Source organism: Notechis scutatus, chromosome 2 (genome assembly GCF_049901735.1).
Source record: "Notechis scutatus isolate UNSWTSFEM ecotype Mainland chromosome 2, rNotScu1.2, whole genome shotgun sequence".
NCBI classification, from domain to species: domain Eukaryota; kingdom Metazoa; phylum Chordata; class Lepidosauria; order Squamata; family Elapidae; genus Notechis; species Notechis scutatus.
In genome coordinates, this window is record NC_142010.1 from 7649751 (window position 1) to 7672551 (window position 22801).

The 22801-nt window shown below is 41.4% G+C and overlaps 3 protein-coding genes across 3 annotated transcripts in view; 2 read left to right on the forward strand and 1 right to left on the reverse strand.

Moving 5' to 3' along the window:
- Positions 1-22801, reverse strand: part of LOC113426492 (uncharacterized) — an 807865-nt gene that overhangs the window by 228868 nt on the left and 556196 nt on the right. The gene's annotated exons all lie outside the window — the stretch shown is intronic.
- Positions 1-22801, forward strand: part of LOC113432355 (uncharacterized) — a 97710-nt gene that overhangs the window by 30626 nt on the left and 44283 nt on the right. The window lies entirely within an intron of this gene.
- Positions 2579-11500, forward strand: LOC113432293 (uncharacterized). The gene is made up of 3 exons (XM_087953187.1): positions 2579-2875; positions 4196-4361; positions 7969-11500. The coding sequence occupies exon 3, from the start codon at positions 9198-9200 to the stop codon at positions 10632-10634; it is 1437 nt and encodes a 478-aa protein (XP_087809313.1). The 5' UTR covers positions 2579-2875; positions 4196-4361; positions 7969-9197; the 3' UTR covers positions 10635-11500.

A 22801-nucleotide genomic window follows, 5' to 3' on the forward strand; every position in this document is an offset into this window, starting at 1 on the left:
GAGCACTGGTGGAAGGAGAGTCCAGAAGCAAGTAGGGCTGTTTGGGTTTCCCCAGGGTGTAAAAGCAGAGAAGCAACAAGGCTGAAACATGTCAGCTGCTACATATTTTATTCTACTGGTGGCACACACTTTAAAACTGGTGCCTGCATTTTCCTCTGTGTTGGGAGTTTTAAAAAGTCTCCATGTTAAGATGGACTCCTTGTAATTGTATAGGCTTGTTCTTTTCTTGAAAACAATTTGAAACTGATCTGCCACTACTGCCTTCAGGAATTTTGTTTTGAATTCTATATCTAGCAAACAAACACAGGATTCCCTGATGGTGTGCCATCCATGGATTAATGTGGCACAACTGTGCTTAACCCACAACTTTTTTAAAAAAATCATTATTTAAGAAAATAATTTCTTATTTGGAGTAGTGGACTTCCATGGGAAAACATGGTCCTTTAACTCTTGCCCTCACCCTGTGAGGAAGCAAACAGTAGTTTGAATCAAAGTCCATCCAAGAAAGGATTCAGAGTACTTTTGAGGTCCTTGAGAATCCAAGAATATTATCTGTGGAAAAGATCCACAGATCTGCTTATTGTGGGAAATGTACAGATATTGTAGATCACAGCTGACTATGCCCAGGGGGATCTACACTGGAGAAAAGCTATATCAGCAAATGCAGCAAAAGCTTTGGTCAGAAGAGCTCCCTGGTTGTTCATGGAAGGACTCACACCAGGGAGGAGCCCTACCAGGTAGATTTTGTGGGGAAGAAGATGGGTAGATTTTGTGAGGAAGAAGATCCAGGTTGCTTTAGTGAGGAACGTAGCAGGTTAGAGACTGGGAAATACACAGTTCCAGTCCCACCTTAAAGTGTGAAACCATCTGTGCAACTTTGCACAGTCCTATCAGCAAAGGAAACGACTTGATTGACTTAAAAGGCATCAAAATCAAACATCTGGTGTAAGGCTCAAAGACGCTGGATGGAAAGCCATGTTATAATTCAGTGATAGGTCAGAAATAAAGATATCAGCGTTCCAGCAAACCTCCATTCCAATCAATAACTCTGAGACAGACATATCTCAAAGGTACCTTTATTTGGATAGTAAACTGGCACACCTGTGTAATCCTGAATCTGAAAGTTTTTGGGCTTCCTTGCAATATTCAGAACTACAAATCCATCCCCCCTGCTGTCATCACATCACATGGCCCAATCATGATCGTCCTAAAGTAAGATCCTTATTTCATTCTGTGCCATACTCAATGATCTTGAACTAACTGAATAATTTTATTTTGTCTACTTAGAGCTACTCAATTGAATCCAATGCAGCATGGGAGCTGCACTGAATCTCACTATGGCTTCCAAAGCTGATAAAAGACACCTTCTATGAGCTATGGAATATTGAGAGGCAAAAAGTATGTAGGTAGGCTGTCCGGGGGATGTTTATCCTGTAAATTACAGCATGCTACCCAGGAAATGCTTCCTATGCTATCATGAGTCCCTGAATGAAAAGGGAATCAATAAAATTTTGGGGTTATTTTATTCCAGATTCCTTCACACAACAGAGCTCAGAGCCAATATCACCGAAATAAAATAGATCTGGAATGGACCTTTTAGTCCAACCTTATACCATTTCAGACAAGAGACTGTCCAGTTTCTTCTTAAAAGCCTCCACTGATGAAGCAAAAAATCCCATTTGGGCGAACACATTACAGCTAATTCCTATGGAAGAGACTCAGAGGAAAAACCTCTCTAATTCACAGGAGCATAAGAAGGTGGGAGAAGGTACAAGGAAGACATTTGTATCAGGGAATTGTGCAGCTGGGAGGTAAAATCAACACAGCAGGACCATCATCAGGTAAAACAATGAGAGCACACAGAGCAAAAAGGCGGGAAGCAAGGAAACTCCCCCCTTTCACAGCAACCAATCACAGCATAGATTGCCTCATGCAGTAGCCAACTCTCTTTAATCAATCAGTTGTAATGGTGTGTTCTGACTCTACACAACCTCCACTGTTCCAGTACAAATTTAAATATCTTGAAGCCCCTCCAATTTATGGTTGGACAGCATTTTAACAGAGTTGTTTCACAAGGTCCTTTCTTTAAGAAATAAAAGATATGATACATAGTAGATAGGGGATTGTTGTTGTTAATGTAGAATGTGATAATTTAAAAAAATGGCTATATTAATTTTTATAATGGGTTAAAGGGAATAAAATGGGAAAAATGTATAAGGTAAATGGGTGGCAAGACTGAATTAACAATGAAAGGGGATGATAATATAAATCAAGATGAACTTTATTGAATAATGAAAGGAATAATATAATGTGATAAAACCTGCAGTTATGACAGATACAAGAAAAGGTATGCCCTAAATCCTTGGGAGCCAGAGGAAATCAGTCATAAAGTTTTGGGATGTAGAGAGGTTTTGATCACTTTGAGTCAGTTACCCCTAAGAAAACCTGATTGCATAATTCTGTAAAACCTTCATGAACTTTTAGGGCTCAGCGCAAAGCTAATCTGCGAAAGCTAAGTAGCCTCACATTTCACTATTCCACTTGGTTCAGTTGCAAAGGTCGGTTGCTAGAAGTCAAAAACGATTTGATAGCATTTAAATGATGCAAACAACTTGCAAACGCCTTACGTAATAGAGATAAAATGCATGTTTTTCTGCCTCTTATGTGGAGACGGCGATCAGGTAGACAACAACTGTGCCCGAAAAGTGCACATTATATAATAAAAGAGTTAAAACCATCGAGTACCATATTGCTAGAAAGGATGGGAGGAGAGGAGAAGCGTAGAAGATCTTCCTCGGCTTGATCATTCAGGGGCGGTAGGTGGTCGGCCGAGTGTCTTTTCTGCTCTTCCCAGGGTCGAAGCAGCAGCTGGAAGGTGAGTTGGGGGCAGCAGGTGGGAGGGGAGTCCGGGAGCAAGTCGGGCTGCTCGGTTCCCTCCATGGCCTGGAAGCAGAGAAGCAACTGGGCTGAAGCAGGTCGGCTGCTGCTCCTGCAGGTTCCTTCCCTCCCCAGATCGGAGCCCGCTGGGGCTGCACGCTGTGAAACTGGTGGCTGCAATTTTCTGCTGGAGGGGGAAGATCTCAAAAGCCTCTTTCAGGTGACGGTGGATCCTTTGGGAATGGCTCCCCTCCAGAGGTTGTTTAGGGGCTCCGTCACTGGAGGTTTGTGACAGGGTTGGAAGGAACCTGCTCAAGCAGGAGACCCAGTCATATTTCAGACAAATGTCTGTCCCGTGTGTTTAAAAGCCACCAAACCCTCCCACTGGTTAATTGTTCTCAGAGTCAAGAAATTTCTCTCTAGTTCTAGGCTGCTTCTCTCCTTGATTAGTTTCCATCCACTGCTTCTTATGTTGCCTTCTGCTGCGTTGCAAAATAAGTTGACTCCCTTCTTCTTGACCCCTCAAGTATTGGAAAACTGCTATCATATTACCCCTAGTTCTTTCTTTCACTAGACTAGACATACCCAATTCCTGCAACCCTTCTATATACAGTTTAGCCTCCAGCCCCTCTCATCATCCTTGCTGCTCTTCTCTTTTTTCTTCTTCTTAATATTGTGGCAATCAAAACTGGTTGCAGTATTCCAAGTGGGATCCTACCAAACCATTATAAATTGGTACTTATATTTCATGTGATCTTGATTCTCAAAGAATGAAATAAGATTTGTTTGGCATGATCTTTTTTCAACAAACCCATGTTAGGTTCTGATCATAAGTTTCCTTGATTCCTGGTGTTTGTAGATCCATTGCTTGGTTATCTTTTTCAGGATCTTCTCAGGCATTGATGTCAGTCTGGTTGGTCTGTGTTTTTGTAAATACACCCCCCCCCTTTTTTTTTAAGATTGGAACTGCATTAGATTTCTGAATCAAGTCATTGTTTAATGATTGGGCTGCTTAGTAACACAGATATCAGTTCTAATTGCAGTAGGTTAAGTGTGGACTACTTGAGGGGGGATGTCACCAGAGTACTTGTGGACAGTGTTTTTCTGCTCTTATTTGCTGCTGAGGATTTCCATGAACAAAAGTGGTGCTTCAAATCTTGCAGAGGCTTTCGGCAACCATTGTATCAGTTAAAGCCCCCACATCTCTAAATTTAGCTCAGAAGGTTTAAGTAACCATTTTGGGACATATTGTCAACTTTGAAAGAGATAGATTTTCACATGAATACGCATGTAGTTTGGTATATCTGTATTTCAGTAGGGATATGTCTACAATCTGTCTCCAGCACTTCAATATATAATTGTTGATACTCCTTTGCATTGCTAAGAACTTGTGATTGACCCAACTAATCAACTGAATTTGATTGAAAGGTTATTTGAACATGGATCTCAGTAGTCTTCCATGTGTCAAATGAATCATAAATAAGGTAAGAGACGATTTTACCATGTTTCCCAAAAATAAGACCCGTTCTTATATATTTTTTTTTGGAGGGGGGGGCTTGAAAATAAACACTCGAGCTTATTTTGGGGAAAATCTTTTTTTTTAAGCACTACCACTAGCCCCGCCCTTTCCATCGCACTGTCTATTTTCCGTGGCTGCAACGTGCCAAGCTCTCAGCATGTCTCGGCCTTCTTTTTTTTTTTTTTTAAACAAATTTTATTAGTTTTCAAAGACAATACACAAAGAAACAAAACATAAAACATAAGAACATAAAACATCTTTTCTAAAAACTGCTTATTGAGTTTTAACAAAACAAATAAAACATCTTATATGAGTACAGCATAGTTCCAGATTATCACATTTCCATACAAACATAATTTGATATGCATATTCATCTTATGTATTCAACTTCATATCTTATTACTCTTTTTCCAACTTCTCACTATTTCTCCCTTTACTTCTATTCAATTATATTTCTTTTACCTAAATTTCTATATCTTTTTATTCATTGTGCTTATACTTTCATCTGTCTTATTTACAATTTCATATGTTCTCTTCCAACATTCTTCCAAAATTTTATTCTCAATAAACAAACATAGACAAACAAAACATGAAACATGAAAACATAAAACTTCTTTTTGGAAAGCGGCTTAACCCCGGGTTACATCTTTTTGTACAGACATAAATCAAATTCATGCTCACCTTATATACTATTTCATATGTTGTTTAACATTCTATATTTTCTATATGTCTTCTCCCCTCTTTTCACTCTCTTAATTCTATTTTATTTATTTCATCTCAATTTGAATCATTATACTTGTATCTTTTGTCTGTTCTTCTTCAATTATCTATTTATCTTTTCTCTTTAATACAAAATTTCTCCTGTAATCACTGGTTGAAGTATGACGCCTTTCTACCTTTCCCCTAAACTTAACACTTAAAATAATATATAATTTCTATTCTGATTCTGCTTAGTACATTCTACATACTACATTTTAAAATAAAAAAATAATAAGCTTATAATATAGTAAAAACAATGTTCCATAGTAAATTGAACTCTATTATTAAATCTTAGACATTTTACACATTCCCTTTAATATTTTATTAACTCATATAATATTCCAATTTTCTAATTCTATTTCAAATACAAATACTACAATACAATCTTATGTACTTTTGCAGAATCTCTTTTTTAATTGTATTTTACCCTTTGTCTGTAAAAAAACCCTGTTTTTTAACATCTTGTTTTAAGCCTTTATGACTTCTCTTCCCTTTTTCCCTTCCTTTCTTGTCGAATCTAGCCTTTTTACCCCCCCCATCTCTCAATCTCCGCCCTCTTAGTCTCCCCTCTCTGTTGTATTCCCCTTTTCTGTTGCTTTCTGACATTATATCGATTTTTCGCCTTATTTTTCCCTTTTTTGGTTGTTTTTTTAAATCTTGAATTCTCCATTTTCTTTCCCCTTTTTCTCTTTTCTTCCTCAACTAAAATTGTTTGTCCATTAAAGATGGCTTCTTCTTCTTCATCCCAGCTTTCTTGTTGCTGTAATTCCTGGTAGGTAGAAATCGCCATTTCTAAGAAGTGGAAAATAGATCCAGAAGAGCCCTTGCCTTCTTGTTCCTCTTCTTTTAGCTTTTTGAATTCCATTTTCAATTCTTCAACAGATAATGCCATTGTGAGATTTTTTTAAACAACCCAAATGTTTTTAGTCTTTCAAAAAATAGTTTCCAAAAGTCCCAAAGTCATCAAGCAATCCAATTCAACACAAACTGTTTCATTTAGCACTTTCTTCTTTTAATACTTTCTCTTCCTGGGGTAGAATTCAATTACACAGTTCCAAAATGATTTTTTAGAAGTCTTATTGCAGTTTATCTCTAATCTTATAAGCTCCAAGCAATCTCCTCCAGCAAAATCTTAATATAAATTCTTTACCTCTCCCTTCCCACTTATAGCCAAAAGATTTTAATTTTTTAATTCCAGTGTTCAGAAATCTTTAATGTCCCCTTGGCTTTAATTTTCAAATTTAGTTACTTTCTGTTGCCAAAGCGGGTTTTTCTGATTTCCATCTGCTATCTCCGTAGGGAAGGAGAGTAAGAAAAAACTTTCCCTTTTCACTTTCATCCGCCGCTTTTTACAGTCCTCTTAGGAAACAATGTATCGTTTAAAAAGTTGATTTTCCAGGGTATTTAGATGTTACTTGTTGTCCCGGTTCAGCTAAAAACTTTCACTTTATCAACTTCCTCCTGCACATTCTTGTCCGGCTGAAAGGTTCTTTGTGGCGGCCATTGCTGACCGCCGCTCCACCGCCTTTGGAAAAGGGAGTTAAGCCGGCTGAGGAGGGGGGTTGCGATACCCCCGGACCCCTGCCCGGATCTCCCCTTTCTTCAGTTATCTCTACGAGATAACTATAGCCTCCTAATCCAACTGGATCGGGGGCACTCCATCGGCGAGCGCAGCAGGAACCGCGCACGATCGCGGATTCCTGCCGCCGCCGCCGCCTTACAAACCGGAACTCGCATGTCTCGGCCATCTTGACACAGTACAAAAAACCTTTAATTCTGACTGTGGAGTGAAAGTTGGGGTGGGGGAAGACAGGCAATCTGGACAAGCTATACAGATGCCTGGCTTACAGGAGGCTTGCGTGGCAGCAACAGTAGTAGATAGAGGCATGAGGTAGGCACGCGATTCAGACACCTTATGCTGGTGCTTGTTCGGCACAGTCACAGACAAGAGGCCACATAAGACGAGACGGTGGGACAGAAGGGGCAGCGTGTTGGAATCGCCTCTGCCTCCCCCAAGTTTCTGCCTTTGCCTACTGCTGGTGCCACCGCGCAAGCCTCTTGTGAGTGTCCCATGAGGAAAAAGAGGGAAAAAGCAAAGCGGCTGGCTGTGGAGCTGCCAGCTTCGGTTAGCAGCCCAACAAGCAGAAGTGCCACATCCAGAAAGAGACGGGTGAAAGTCATACTGCCAGCTGCATGCGGATTGCTCCATCGCCCCTCAGCAGTGGAACCCAGTGAGGAAGGTGGAGGGCAGAGCTGTGTGTGGCGTCTAAGAAACCTTTTCCACCTCCCGCCAGGGTAACACATATGGTAGCTCCCCGCCTTTGCTCACTCCCCTCTCCTTGAAAAGCCCTTGCCACCCTCCCATCTTACCCCCCACTACACAAATACACACACACATGTTTACACTTAGTGAAGAGACATGAACACTGGAATCAAGAGGCTTTCTCTTCTCTTACCACTCCGTGCTCTGCTGCAACACTGCAATCAGAACAGGCTTTTTTTTGCCCTCCCTTCTACAAAAGAGACCCAACACATCTCTCCACGCTCAGAATTAGTAGTTGTTTCACTGTCCCAAGGGGCCGGCATGCTTGAGCTGCAGCTGAACTCCGTTGTTCCCTCCCCCAAGTGCTCGTCACCTCTCGAGCTGGCAACACCCATACTCCCATGCTAATTTTCAGGGTGGGTCTTATTTTCGGGAAAACATGGTAGCATGGGGGCATGTTTGCTTTTTAATATATACTTTTTGCTTTTTTTACATCATCTCTAACCATTTTATAAACAATTAAAGCTACACTTTTCTTTGAATCTTACAGACAAAGAGGATGACAATAAGAGCACCTGGGAGAACTGTGAGCAACAAGCAACATTGAAAAGGGAAGAAAATGGAGCTAGAAATCAAAATATTTTCCGTTTCCTTCATAAAAACACACAATTCTCATCCTCCTCAAACAACCGTTAGACAAAAAAGAGAAAATTAAGAAAGTTTTCAAGCGTGAATAAGCAGATTATGCAGAACTCAAGGATACATTACATGAAGTCAAAGGAGATTATTTTTCTTTCAGCAAAAGAAAGATATATCTGGAAGTCAGTGGGGAAGAAACTGTCAATAGTAAAGTCATGTAGAGCAGACAAGAATGAATGCCACAACCTGTGAGGATGAAAACAGTTTGAATGAAAACATCACTAAACAAAGCATTGTCCATATTTTTCACCAAGAATCTCAGCTGTAGAAAAGCTCCCTAGATTTGACTATTGTGGGAAAAGCAAACATTTCAAATCACAGCTGATCATGCAGAAGAGGAGCCAGACAGCCAGACAAATTATCTCAATATAGCAAAAACTGGTCAAAACACCTCCTTTGTGGTTCATGGAAGAAATCACAAAAGAGGAAGCCGTAAAAGTGCTCCCAATGTGGTAAATGCTTTAGTGAGCATAGCAACATCTGAGGACTCACAGGAGGGAGAAAACATATCACTGTGCAGATTGTGTGAAAGTTTCATTAGAAGTTCCCAGGTCATGAGACACTAAAGACACACACAGGAAAAAAAAAACCATTTGAGTATCCTTTCTGTGGGAAAAGGTTCAGTGAGAATTCCAGCCTGGTGAAGCACCTGAGGACTCCCACAAGAGTGAAACCCTTTGAATGTCCTGAGTGGAAAAAGTCTCCATCTCAATTCCAGTGTAGTGATGCATCAGTGGAGTGACTCCAGGGAGAAACTGTATGAGTGTCTAGATTGTGGGGAAAGCTTCATTAGAAATTTCCATTTCAGATAACAGAGTACTCACACAGGAAAATAGCCATTCAAATGTCCTTTCTGTGGGAAAAGTTTCAGTCAGAATTCTAACCACCTGATACACTAGAGGACTCACATAGGAGAAAAATTCTTTGAATGTCCTGATTGTGGGAAAACTTTCAGATTGTAATTCCAATTTGGTGATATACCAGAGGAATTTCAAAAGAGAAAAACCCTTTCAATGTTCTGACCATGGGAGAAGTTCCAGTCAAAATTCCAGCCTGATAACACATCAGAGGATTAACTCCATGGAGAAACCCTATAAATGTCGAGATTGTGGGAAAGGCTTTATTACAAATTCCCGCTTTATTATACACCAGAGGATTCACACAGGAGAGAAGCCCTACGAATGTCCTGACTGTGGGAAAAGTTTCTTTCAAAATGACAACCTTGTGCATCACCGGAGGACTCACACAGCAGAGAAACACTTTGAATGTCCCATATGTGGGAAAAGTTTCAGTCGAAATTCCTACCTCGTAATACACCAGAGGACTCACACCAGAGAGAAACTGTTTGAATGTCCTATCTGTGGAAAAGGTTTTGGTCAGAATTCCCACCTCATGAGACACCAGAGTACTCACACAGGAGAGAAACCCTTTGAATGTCCTGACTGTAGAAAAGGCTTTAGTCAGAATTCTGACCTCATGAGACACCAGAGGACTCACACAGGAGAGAAATCCATTGATTGTCCTATCTGTGGGAAAAATTTCAGTCAGAATTCCTACCTGATAATACACCAGAGGACTCACACCGGAGAGAAACTGTTTGAATGTCCTATCTGTGGAAAAGGTTTTGGTCAGAATTCCCACCTCATGAGACACCAGAGTACTCACACAGGAGAGAAACCCTTTGAATGTCCTGACTGTAGAAAAGGCTTTAGTCAGAATTCTGACCTCATGAGACACCAGAGGACTCACACCGGAGAGAAATCCATTGAATGTCCTATCTGTGGGAAAAATTTCAGTCAGAATTCCTACCTGATAATACACCAGAGGACTCACACCGGAGAGAAACCCTTTGAATGTCCTATCTGTGGAAAAAGTTTCATTGAGAATTCCAACCTGGTAATACACCAGAGGACTCACACCGGAGAGAAACCCTTTAAATGTCCTGATTGTGCGAAAAGTTTCAGTCAGAATTCCAACCTCATGAGACACCAGAGGACTCACACAGGACAGAAACCATTTGAATGTCCAGACTGTGGAAAAGGTTTTAGTGATAATTCCAATCTGGTGAAACACCAGAGGACTCACACAGGAGAGAAACCCTTTGAATGTTCTGACTGTGGAAAAGGTTTTAGTGATAATTTCAGCCTGGTGAAACACCAGAGAACTCACACAGGAGAGAAACCCTTTGAATGTCCTATCTGTGGCAAAAGTTTCCGTGAGAATTCCAGCCTGGTAATACACCAGAGAACTCACACAGGAGAGAAACCCTTTGAATGTGGAAAAGCTGACTGTGGAAAAGCTTTTAGTGATAATTCCAATCTGGTGAAACACCAGAGGACTCACACAGGAGAGAAGCCCTTTGAATGCCCTGACTGTGGGAAATGTTTCTTTACAAATACCCACCTCATGAGACACCAGAGGACTCACACAGGAGAGAAATCCTTTGAATGTCCTGATTGTGGGAAATGTTTCATTACAAATTCCAGCCTCATGAGACACCAGAGGACTCATACATGAGAGAAACCCTTTGAATGTCCTATCTGTGGGGAAGGTTTTAGTCACAATTCCACCCTTGTGATACACCAGAGGACTCACACAGGAGAGGAACCCTTTGAATGTCCTGATTGTGGGAAAAGTTTCTGTGAGAATTCCAGCCTGCTAATACACCAGAGAACTCACACAGGAAAGAAACCCTTTGAATGTCCTGACTGTGGAAAAGCTTTTAGTGATAATTCCAACCTAGTGAAACACCTGAGAACTCATACAGGAGAGAAACTCTTTGAATGTCCTGATTGTGGGAAAAGTTTCAGTCGGAATTCCTACATGTTTATACAGTAGAGGACTCATACAGGAGAAGATACCCTTTGAATGTCCAGTCTGTGATCTTTACTTCAAGCATAAATCATCCCTTAGTGCACACATGGAAATCCACATGGTGCAAAACTTGAAGAGTTTAGTGAAGGATTGTATTTCATTTGGGATCTCCCATTCACAAAGTGTAGGTGAGAAATTGACTGAATTCTGGCCTAATTCTTTGTATTCAAACTTTTCTCAGGATTAAAATTATAGGTAGAGAGAAAAGGAAAGTGGAAAATGGCTAACGGCCATTTTCTGGTTATCAGCAGAATCTTCTAGATATTTCCTTTTGCAGAAGAAGTGAAATTCCTCAAAAAGGAATTTTGGGTGGTGCTTTTGTGTTGTTGTAATGACGAGGCAGTCGAGTTGTTTGATCATGAACAACTGAATCATGATGATCTTTATTGGAGTCTAGTCTTGCATTTATACACATTTTTAGTTATCCATCATTGGTTAACTTTGGTTACTGCTTAACTTTTGTTACTGTTTAGCATAGTAATTAATACAATTAATTATCTCTAGTTAAAGTCTAACAATATGTTTACTTCTTCTCTCTAATCCTCCTTTAGATTAGTGACTTTGTTTGCCTGAGTTGTATTTGCTTGGAAACATTCTTTATCTGAGGTTTGCCATCCGAGATTGGAACATTCCTGCAATTACATATCCTCTACATATCCTCTTTTTTATTTTAAATGGAGGATTCAAAGATTTATGAATGTATCACAATTGTAGAGGATTAAGAGAGAGGGAAGCAGGACAAAACAATGCGAATAAATTTGGAATACATTGAATAAAACAACAGGTTGCAATTAGTACAATAATAATAATTATAGCATAAAAGAAAAACTGTCTGAGCCAAGACCAATCAGGAGACAATTGGTTAGCCACTCAAAAGGTGAGTAATGTGCATGGATATTATTTTGAATGTATGATTGTAAATTGGCAAGCTCATCCTCAATAGTTTTATTCAAAGAATGAAAATGCACAGCACATCCACGGTGTCCAACTAACGTACAGAACCCTCCCTGACAGGCTAAAAGATAGTCTATGGCAAAACGCTGCTGTAAGACATCTTGATTTAAGTCTTCTATTTCATGCTGCAAATCACAAATAATAGCAGCGGTAGCATTGATGGATTTTTCAAGTCTGCAGGTGAGACCAAGAATAGATCGTCTGTTTTCTTGAGCAATTATGCCAGGATAAGAGCCTAGAGTAAGGACTCCTGTAACGGCCCCTGCCAATGCACGGCCAAATGTAGAACCAGAAGACAATTGTGTGTCAATAATGACTTCATCATTACATATAGGCCCCAGAGAGGAACGCCGCTGTCGAGTTGATCGGAGTGTACCTATTTGAACAGGTAGAGTAAAATAACCTATAGTTGCACATTGATAATTCTGAGGATGAACATTAGTGGCATATTTATCAAAAAAGAACCACATATTAGGATCCTTAAGCTGCCAACCAGCGCATATCGATCCTAAATTAGATTGATCAGAGGCATTAAAAATAGGAAAATTGTCAGGATACATATCAGGAGCTATATTAATTCCATGCAAAGAAGAATTAAAGGTACTTGACAACCAATAGTAGTCAGAACAATATCTATAATTCCCTAGCTTTTTTAATATGTGCTGAGCAGCATCATAATCAGACCAATTATGAAGCCAAGTGTGTTTAGCGTGACAACAGAAACGCAGACCCCTTGTAAATTGACTAACTTTCAAGTAACGCCAACGGACAGAATTCAATTGCATAGGGGGTTTAGAAAATAACCAGGAGTGTGAAATAGATTGTAGTTGTGAGACAATAAATGTAGAAGACGTGATCAAGTTAGGGGTAAAAGAAATTTGACCAAATGCCATTGAGGCTCATACTATAAAGTAATATTTGTGCCATGGGTCATAAACATGTATTGGGCATGACGAACCCACAAATTAGGGTTAAGACGAACCACAGAAGTGTCATTTTGAGCAGAAACACCATTAACCATAACAAGAAAATACAAAGTAAAATGGTAACAGAGTTAGCAGTAATAATAGCAAAAACAGCAGCAACAAGATTTTCAGGAGTCTGAGGTAATGAGGCCTGTTGCAGTTGTTGAGCTTGATATGTAGTAGATTTAACCTGGCCCCAAGTGATGGGTTGCGGGCGTGTCGACCTTGGAAGACGGACTTCCGTGTTCAGATGAAGATTAAAATCCGGAATCGGGTTGTGAAGGCCCTGATGCCATGCCATGATACGGACGAACACAGCGCGCTGGAACACACACTGCTTGTCGAGTAGAAGGATCTTCCACGGTGGCGTAACCGTGACCCCAGGTGATCAGCGGTGTAGGGCCTTTCCAGGTTGGATCTGGAGCTTGGCGATACTTTACCAAAGGCCTTGCTAAAGATTCAGTAGTTTGAAAATGCAAATTAACAGGTGAGTCTGCAAGAGAATCTAAAAAGGTTAAATAATTCCAAGTATATAATGAGATATATGAGATTTTGAATCTTTCGCAGATGGTAAGGGCCAGACTCAGTTTGTAATTGTTTCTGAAGCAATGCCTTAAAAGTATGATGAGCTCACTCAACTATAGCTTGACCCTGAGAGTTGTAAGGAATTCCGGGCACTAAAGTAATATTCCATTTCTGACAAAAGGTTTGAAATTCCTTACTAATATAAGCGGGGCCATTGTCAGTTTTAAACTGAGAAGGCCGACCCATTACAGCAAAAGAGGATAGGTAATGAGAAATAACATCTGAAGTACGTTCATGTTTTGAAGCAGTAACCCAAAGGAAGTGTGAATGAGTGTCAATAGACGTATGAAGATAACAGTATGGCTTAAAGGTTGAAAATTGAGTTACATCCATTTGCCAAATTTGATTAGCTTGGGTTCCTCGTGGGTTGACACCCACTGGAAAGGGAACTGCCAGTTGCTGACAAGCTGGACAAGCATGGACAATATCCCGGGCTTAAGATAATGAAATTTTAAATTGCTTTGCAAGCGATTTGGCATTTTGATGAAAATAAGAATGACTGGCAACAGGATCAACAAACAAAGATGCAATATCCTTTAAGGATTCATCTGCCTTCCGATTTCCTTCAGTCAAGGCATTAGTAAAGGGAGTATGACTTCAAATGTGTTCTACATACAAAGAATACAAGCGAGTTTCCAAACGTATTCTTTAAAGATAAAAACAAGGATAACAAATTCTTATCCAAAGAGAGAGCACAATAAGAAAAGGGAAGAGATTGCATAGCTAAATACACATATTGAGTATCAACGATCAAGTTAATAGGTTGGTCATTGAACAATCGTAAAGCCAAAATTACAGCAGCCAGGTCAGCACGTTGAGCTGAAGTCTGCTTGGCAGTAAATTTAGAATACCATTGTTGAATCTGCCAGACAACCACACCCCTTGTAGGTGATCCATCAGTAAAGACTGTAAGAGCTTTAGAAATAGGATTTCGCACAAAAATGGAAGAAAAGGCCGGATTTAAAGTAGTAGTAACCACTATTCTAGGATCATTGGGTAAAGAATACAAGTTTCCCACATATTGAGAAAAGGCTATCTGATATGATTCTGAAATCATCATCAAATGCTCATGGTCAACTTTTGTATGAGTGAAAGCTATGCTAATGAGATCCTGTCCTGTAAGATGTAAGGCTCGTTTACGACCTTTAATAATCAAATCCTCTAATGCTGATTGATAAGGATAAATGTTTCTAGGTGGAGTAGCTAACAAATTAATCCATTCATGAATGTTGACCGCTTGCGGGGACGCATTAGAATAAAGACATCCCATGGGTAAGGGTGTAGTGGGAAGAATAGCTAAGCAAAGTCCTATTGTTAAGGATGTTATCCTGTCCACATATCGATGCTTAAACTTATTCAATATTTCTTGAAGGGATGTTCTTTGAGGATCAGTTAATACAACTAGATCTCCTGGTGATTGTGCTCCCTTCAAAGACTGAAATAAGGGCAACATATCACCAGTTGTAATGTAGAAGAATGGGCGTGCCCAATTAATAATGCCAAGTCATTTTTGCCATTGTACTAATGGATATGATTTCTGTACTTGCAATTCAGGAAGAATTGGAATGGAGGAATTGTGCAACATTCTATGTCCTAAGTAGGTATAAGGTTCTACCTTTTGAATTTTGTCTGAGGCTATATACAATCCCTGTTGTGCCACAATATCCGTTAACTCTTTTAACAACTTAGATTCATCAAAATCCAAGGCTGCTATCAATATATCATCCATATTAATGATAGACTAAATAGGAAGGAAATTTATTCTGAAAGGGTTGAAGGGCATTATCCACGAAATATTGACAAAGTGTAGGGGAATTAAGCATTCCCTGAGGCAACACTCGCCAATGATATCGTTTTGTGGGCATGCTATTATTAAAAACTGGGACAGTAAATGCAAATTTTTCTTTGTCTTGAGGCTGCAAAGGTATAGTAAAAAAGCTGTCTTTAAGATCAACTACCAATAATTTATACAAATTAGGAATTAAGTTAGGATTTGGTAGACCACATTGTAAAGGACCCATGGGTTGGATACATTTATTAATTTCTCTTAAATCCTGCAGGAGGCTGCATTTCCCATTTTTCTTTTTTATAACAAAAACAGGAGTATTCCAAGGACTAGTAGAAGGTTCTATATGACCAGCAGCCAATTGTTCTTGAACCAATTGTTGTAAAGCAGTGAGTTTTTCCCTTGATAATGGCTATTGTTCCACCAAACCGGCGTAGAACAGAGCCATTTAAGAGGAAGAGCCATCATCAAGAATCAAATGGGCATTAAGAAGAGAAAGGATATCACGGCCCCAAATATTAGTATGAATATCTAGAATAGTATGGTTGTAGGAAAAAGGACTTACCAGCAGATGTTGTAACATTAATTTCTTGAACACTCTGCCAAGCAGCTGTAGAACCTCCTATTCTCCACAATGAAGAAACTGTCGTTTTTGGCCACTGTACTGGCCACTGTAAAGAGGAGATGACAGTAACATCGGCTCCAGTATCCAATAACCCTTGAAATGGTTGTTTATTTAGGAAGAGTGTTAACAAAGGATGAGAGGAGTTCAGCTGATGAAGTAAGCCTACAGATAAAGAAGTTGATCCAAATCCTGCATCCACATGATTACCTATACCAGGAGGTGGGATTTCATGTGGAAGAAGAAGCAATTGAGCAACAGAAGAATTACAAGGAAGAACTTGAGGAAGATTCACCCAAATCTGAATCATAATGATACAAGTGTAATCTGAATCTATTAAACCAGGCACAACAAAACAGCCCTTTTTGTGTGCAGAAGAACGAGGCAAAATTAAGCCAACTAATCCTGAAGGAAGAGGACCTTTAAATTGAGATGGAACTATTTTAACTTCCATGGGAAATTTAAACTCAATTTCCTCTTGAGTGATTAAATCGATCCCAGCGCTCCGGCTGTGGCTGGGGAGGAGTGAGAGAGACTGCTGGAGGAGTCAGAGTGATGGGAAAGGCACGCTTTGGATTCTGGGTGGGTGCCACACCCATTGGCAAGTTTCCCGACTGAAACCGACATTGATTGGCCCAATGAAATTCCTTTTTGAAAATAGGGCACTTCTTAGAAGGACGATTCTGAGGCATAGAAGGTGTAGAACGACAGTCTTTCTGAAAGTGGCCAGGCTTCTTACACTTAAAACAGTTACCAATTGGTCACTGTCCTTTCTGAATAGCAGCTGCTAACGTATGCATTTTATAAGTTTGTGATCCAATATCCTGGCAGACTCGCAGCATATCTGCCAGAGTGTAGCAGTAGCCTTTAACGGCTGTAAAGCTCTTTTACAATCTGCATTAGCATTTTCAATAGCTAATTGGCGAAGAAGTTCACCAGCAGCTTCCTGATGATCAAACTGCTGTCTAATTGCTTTGGACAGACACATAACAAAATCAGCATAAGGCTCATTGGCATTTTGTCGAATGTTTGAAAAATTTGCTCTAGGTTCTCCAGCTTGGGGTACCTTAAGAAAAGCACGAAAGGCACATTCAGAAACAATAGTTAACGTAGCTGGAGGAAGAACAACTTGAGTAGGAATTGTACCAAATGGCCCAGAACCAAATAGCTGCTCAACTGTATATGCTCCTCCCCTCCTAAAGCAGCAGCTTGAGTATGTCTCATATATTCATTCTCCCAAACCACATATTGCATGGATGTTAAAATCATGCGAAATATTTGCTTCCAATCTTCAGGGATCATTGTATAACCATTTTTTATTCCTTCTACAAGTCCTCTTGTAAAATTACTACTAATCCCATAGTTTGTAACTGCCATTTTTTAACTCTCTTAAGATCTGATAAGGCAGACCCTCCCATTCTGCTACTTGCAGTCCAAGCTGTGGTCCCTGACCAGGACGATATTGTACTGGACAAACAGACAGTAATTCTGCAAGTTCTGTTCCTGAGACAGAGGCATCTTTTTGACAAGTCTTTACCATTTTCTGAAAAGAAGACTGAACAATAGAGTCAGGACGCTTTTGCCCTGTATCTGCAGGAGCTGAGGGAATTGAAGACATATATTCAGGTGAAGAAGGGGGACAAATGACAGCATTAGTATAACGTGTAGGTGGAGGTGTTAAAAGAGAAAGTTCATTGTGACCAAATTTTTCAATTGCATGCCTACATAAATGCCACACCTGCAAAACTTCTATTTTTGCTTGAGGTTCAGTATGCAATGTTTTCCCAATACATTCCCAATCAGTTAATTTTAAAGACCCCTTTTCTGGGTACTATAGGCACTGAGCTGCAATCTCCTGGACCAGCCTTAAGAGATTTCTCTGTGGTACCTTGGTATTATTTTTCTTCAACAAATAGCCTAATTCATCTACATGCTTCCTTTGTTCCTCAGAAAGCGAAGACCCCATACTTACAGAAACCAAAATGTTGAAGAAACCACAAAGGGTTGAAGGTGCACCAAATCCTTGCCGGACGAAGTAAGAGGGTCCCTGTTCATGCGCCACTTGTTGTAATGACGAGGCAGTCGAGTTGTTTGATCATGAACAACTGAATCAAGATGATCTTTATTGGAGTCTAGTCTTGCATTTATACACATTTTTAGTTATCCTTCATCATTGGTTAACTTTGGTTACTGCTTAACTTTTGTTACTGTTTAGCATAGTAATTAATACAATTAATTATCTCTAGTTAAAGTCTAACATATGTTTACTTCTTCTCTCTAATCCTCCTTTAGATTAGTGACTTTGTTTGCCTGAGTTGTATTTGCTTGGAAATGTTCTTCACCCAACCCCTCTCCTAGAAATATGAAATATCCAAGGAAATATTAAAAAGACAGAATATTTCCCCTAAAAGGGAAGTAGAAACTCAAAAGCAGAAACTCACCTCAGAAGCAGAAGCTCACTCCCACCTTTGTTAATGGGAGGGCCATTAAAGCCTAGGCCAGAGTATTCTACATAACAAAGGCCTCTGCCCATCTCACCACCTGGCCTGGGAAGATGGCATCAGCCAGCACTCAGGTGAAGCCCTGTGTTCCAGACCAAGCCTACAAACTTAGCTAAGACCTCCACCCCGGGAGTCTGATAGCTAATGGGATACATTTCTTACACAGGAACAGGAAACACTAAAGTGGGGCCCAACAGAGGGCATATAACTAAGGCATCTCAACCCTTCTTTTCCTTCACCCAACATCTTGAAGCATCTTGATCATTCTTTTCACTTTGGAGCTCCAAGCCATGTGGTCCTGTCCACCATTAAACCATCTTTCCAAACAGCCTCCATGCTTCCAGTGTCTTTTTCCTCACTTGGAACTGAACCCAGAAGGATAATTTTTCCAACAGTATGTTGATTATGGACCCGCATGTGGAGTTTCAATCTTCTACTTTGGTTTCACCAAGATTTTAAGCCCCAGAATTCCCCAGCCAGCATAAAAGTAGTCCTCAAGATAAAACTCTTATGGGCCTTGCAATTACAGTTGCATGTTGCAATGGCTGTTAAGTGAGACTGCTTTCCTTAATTAGCCGAATCCCCTTGCTCTCCCTCAGGCAACCATTAATCAAATATGCGAGTCGCTCAGCAGAACTGGCTAACTCAGCACTGGGGAAAATAATACAGATAGGGAATTAATGTTGCATGTTCCATTATTCTATTAATATAATCAAGCTAGCAAGCTGGCAATAGTTCCCCTCCCCCTTTTTTCCCCTTGGTGTAGTTGTTGTTTCTTGCTCTTTTTCTGTGGTGATGAAGGAATCCTTGGGAGGTGTGAATTTACAAGTTAGGAACAATCATCATGGAGAAAGTCTATCGATGTGAGCACTGGAGTGAAAAATGACTTGATGGTGCATAATCAATGAAAGAAAAATACTGTAACTGCCCTATGTAGAGATGGAACAACATGGTTTTCAGTTTTATGTCACTAAATGGCGCACTATAGATAAGCAACAGCCACGATAAACAATGGTAGAATAGAGTACAGCAAAGTGTTGGTAATTGAGGCCAAAAGAGGTTAAACATTTGAACAGTAAATTCCTAGAGAGGATTTGGAGGAGAGACCAACAGCAGGGGAGCTTCCTCTTCTGGCTCTCAGCTAAGAGGGGGGAGGGAGGGAGGCCCTCCTAGTCTCCCCAGGGTGGAATCAGCAGCTAAAAGGTGGAAGGAGAGTCCAGAAGCAAGTAGGGCTGTTTGGGTTTCCCCAGGGTGTAAAAGCAGAGAAGCAACAAGGCTGAAACATGTCAGCTGCTACATATTTTATTTTTTACTGGTAGCACATACTTTAAAACTGGTGCCTTCATTTTCCTCTGTGTTGGGAGTTTTAAAAAGTCTCCATGTTAAGATGGACTCCTTGTAATTGTATAGGCATGTTCTTTTCTTGACAACAATTGGGAACTGATCTGCCACTGCTGCCTTCAGGAATTTTGTTTTGAATTCCATATCTAGCAAACAAACACAGGATTTCCTGGAGGTGTGCCATCAATGGATTAACGTGGCACAACTGTGCCTAACCCACAACTTTTTTTAAAAAATCATTATTTAAGAAAATAATTTCTTATTTGGAGTAGTGGACTTCCATGGGAAAACATGGTTCTTTAACTCTTACTGAGGCCACATAAGGCAGACAGTAATGCGGGCCTCACCCTGTGAGGAAGCAAACAGTAGTTTGAATCAAAGTCCATCCAAGAAAGGATTCAGAGTATTTTTGAGGTCCTTGAGAATCCAATAATATTAGTGGTGGAAAAGATCCACAGATCTGCTTATTGTGGGAAATGTACATATATTGTAGATCACAGCTGACTATGCCCAGGGGGATCTACACTGGAGAAAAGCTATATCAGCAAATGCAGCAAAAGCTTTGGTCAGAAGAACTCCCTGGTTATTCATGGAAGGACTCACACCAGGGAGGAGCCCTACCAGGTAGATTTTGTGGGGAAGAAGATCCAGGTTGGTGTAGTGAGGAACATACCAGGTTAGAGACTGGGAAATACACAGTTCCAGTCCCACCTTAAAGTGTGAAACTGTTAGATCGGGGTGGATCGGTTCCCAAAGAGACGCGAGACCATTTAGTAACGTTCAGCTCTTTATTTAGATATGTTTCAGTCCAAAGAATAGGAGCCACGGCAATCCTTTTTAAAGGGTTTGCCTGCGGCTCGGCGGCCAATGACAGAGCTTTCAATCTCCCGCGATTGGCTCAGCCAATCGCGGTAGATTCTTAGCGCACCAATCACGGCTGTTCAGTTAGCCAATCTGGTTGCGGTCTGTGTGGACCAATCAGGTGTCAGGGTTTGGAGTATGCTAATATAGCACACCCCTCCCTTCTTGGTTTCGTCTGATGGAGCGTTGTCACATAGTCGCGCAGGTAGGCGGGGCTTCGTACCTGCCTAGTTGACCTGCACAGTTCAGTTTCAGCATGGTCCTCGACTGGTTCGGACGAACTCCTTGTCGCTCCAGTTCCTTGGGGTGGAACCGCCTGGAAGGGTGAGCCGGGCCTTCTTTGGTAGCTGCCTCCCAGTCTACTCGGGCTGGTCGAGCTGCCGCTTCTGTTGTTCCCGCCTGGTTTTTCCGGGCTGGTTGAACTGGCTTGGCTGCTCCTTCCAGGTGAAGCTTCCCAGGATTTGTGGTCGGTTGGTTCGATGTCTACCGGTGAGTAAGGCTGGTTTATTTGGTGTTGGTTTATTCTGGGTGGGGGGTGTTCTGCTTGCGTTTTAGGATTTCCCTCTCCTCTTTGCTCATGGTTTGCAGTTCCCCCCCCTTCTGATTTCTTGGTTGGGTGTTTGTGTGCTGTCAGCGGCTAGTCTTGACCTTAGCTGGTCGATGTGCCGCTTTCAGCTTCGTCCGTCGGTGGTCTGCAGTCGGTAGGACCGGGGGCCTGTTATCTGGGTGATCTTTGCCGGTACCCAGAGTGGGTCCCCTGTAAAAATTTTAGTGTAGACGGTATCTCCGATGTTGAATGTTCTGTATTTGCTGGATGAGTCCAGGGGTTTCTCAGGGTTATATGTGGGGTGCATTCTGTGTAACGGGGATCTTAGTTTTCTGCCCATTAGCAATTCTGCTGGGCTTTTGTTTGTGGTTGAGCTGGGTGTGATGTGCTGGATAAACAGCATTTTATTTATTTTTTCTTGTATGTTGCCGGTTTCAATTTTTTGGATGGTATTTTTTATGTATTGAACCATGCGTTCCGCCCTCCCGTTCACTGCTGGATGCGCGGGTGCGGTTAATGCATGGCATATCCCCTGCTCTGCCAGGAACTTTTCAAATGCTAGTGCAGTAAACTGTGGCCCATTATCCGACACTAGCACATCTGGCAGGCCGTGTGTGGCAAAGAGTTTGCTCAGTTTCTTAATGACGGCTTCTGTGGTTGTTGATTCCATGGTGCTTACCTCCAACCAGTTGGAGTAAGCATCGACAGTGATCAGGAACATGTGCCCCTTGGTTGGCCTCGCGAAGTCTATGTGGATTCTAGACCAGGGGCCCCTTGGAGTCTCCCATTCTCGGATCGGGGCGGAATTGGGGGTGTTGGTTTAGTCTTTTGCATGTGGCTACCCAGTTTTCTATTTGTTTGTCCATTCCTGGCCACCAGGTGTAGCTCCTGGCCAGGCTTTTCATTTTAACCATGCCTGGGTGCCCTTCATGCAACATTGACAAAACCCTTTTTGCAAAGTCTCTGGAATTACAACTCTGTCCCCCCAAAGTATGCAGCCCTTCTGGGTAAAGAGTTCAGTTTGTTGGTTCTGGAAGGGTTTGAATTGTTCGTCTCTGTCACCTTCCGGCCACCCTTTTCCCACCCAGCTCAAGACCCGCGCCAGCCGCTTGTCTTTATTGGTTTCTCTGGCAATGTCTGGCGTGGTCAGGAGTGGGTTGGGCAATGTCTCTATTTGCAGGGTTGTCATTGTGGGTGCCGGGTCGTCCTCTAGGTCTGGCAGGGGGGAACGGCTCAATGCGTCCACGTGGGAGATGTCCTTGCCGGGTCGATGTGTCAGCTGGTAATTGTAGGCGGCAAGGAACTCGGACCACCTTGTCATCCTCGGTGATAGGATGTTCGGGGTGGCCTTGTTCCCTGCCAGGATCCCTAGCAGTGGCTTGTGGTCAGTGACGATGGAAAAGGTCCTACCTTAAAGGTACTCATGGAATCTTTTGACGCTGGTGACGACTGCTAGGGCTTCCTTGTCCACCTGACTGTAGTTTCTTTCCAGCTTGGAGAGTGTCCTCGAGAAGAAGGCGATGGGTGCTTCCTTCCCGTCCAGTAGTTTGTGGCTGAGGATGGCTCCAACACCGAAGGGTGACGCGTCACATGTCACAATCAACGGCAGGGTCTCGCTATACTGGATGAGAACTGCATCGGATGTTAG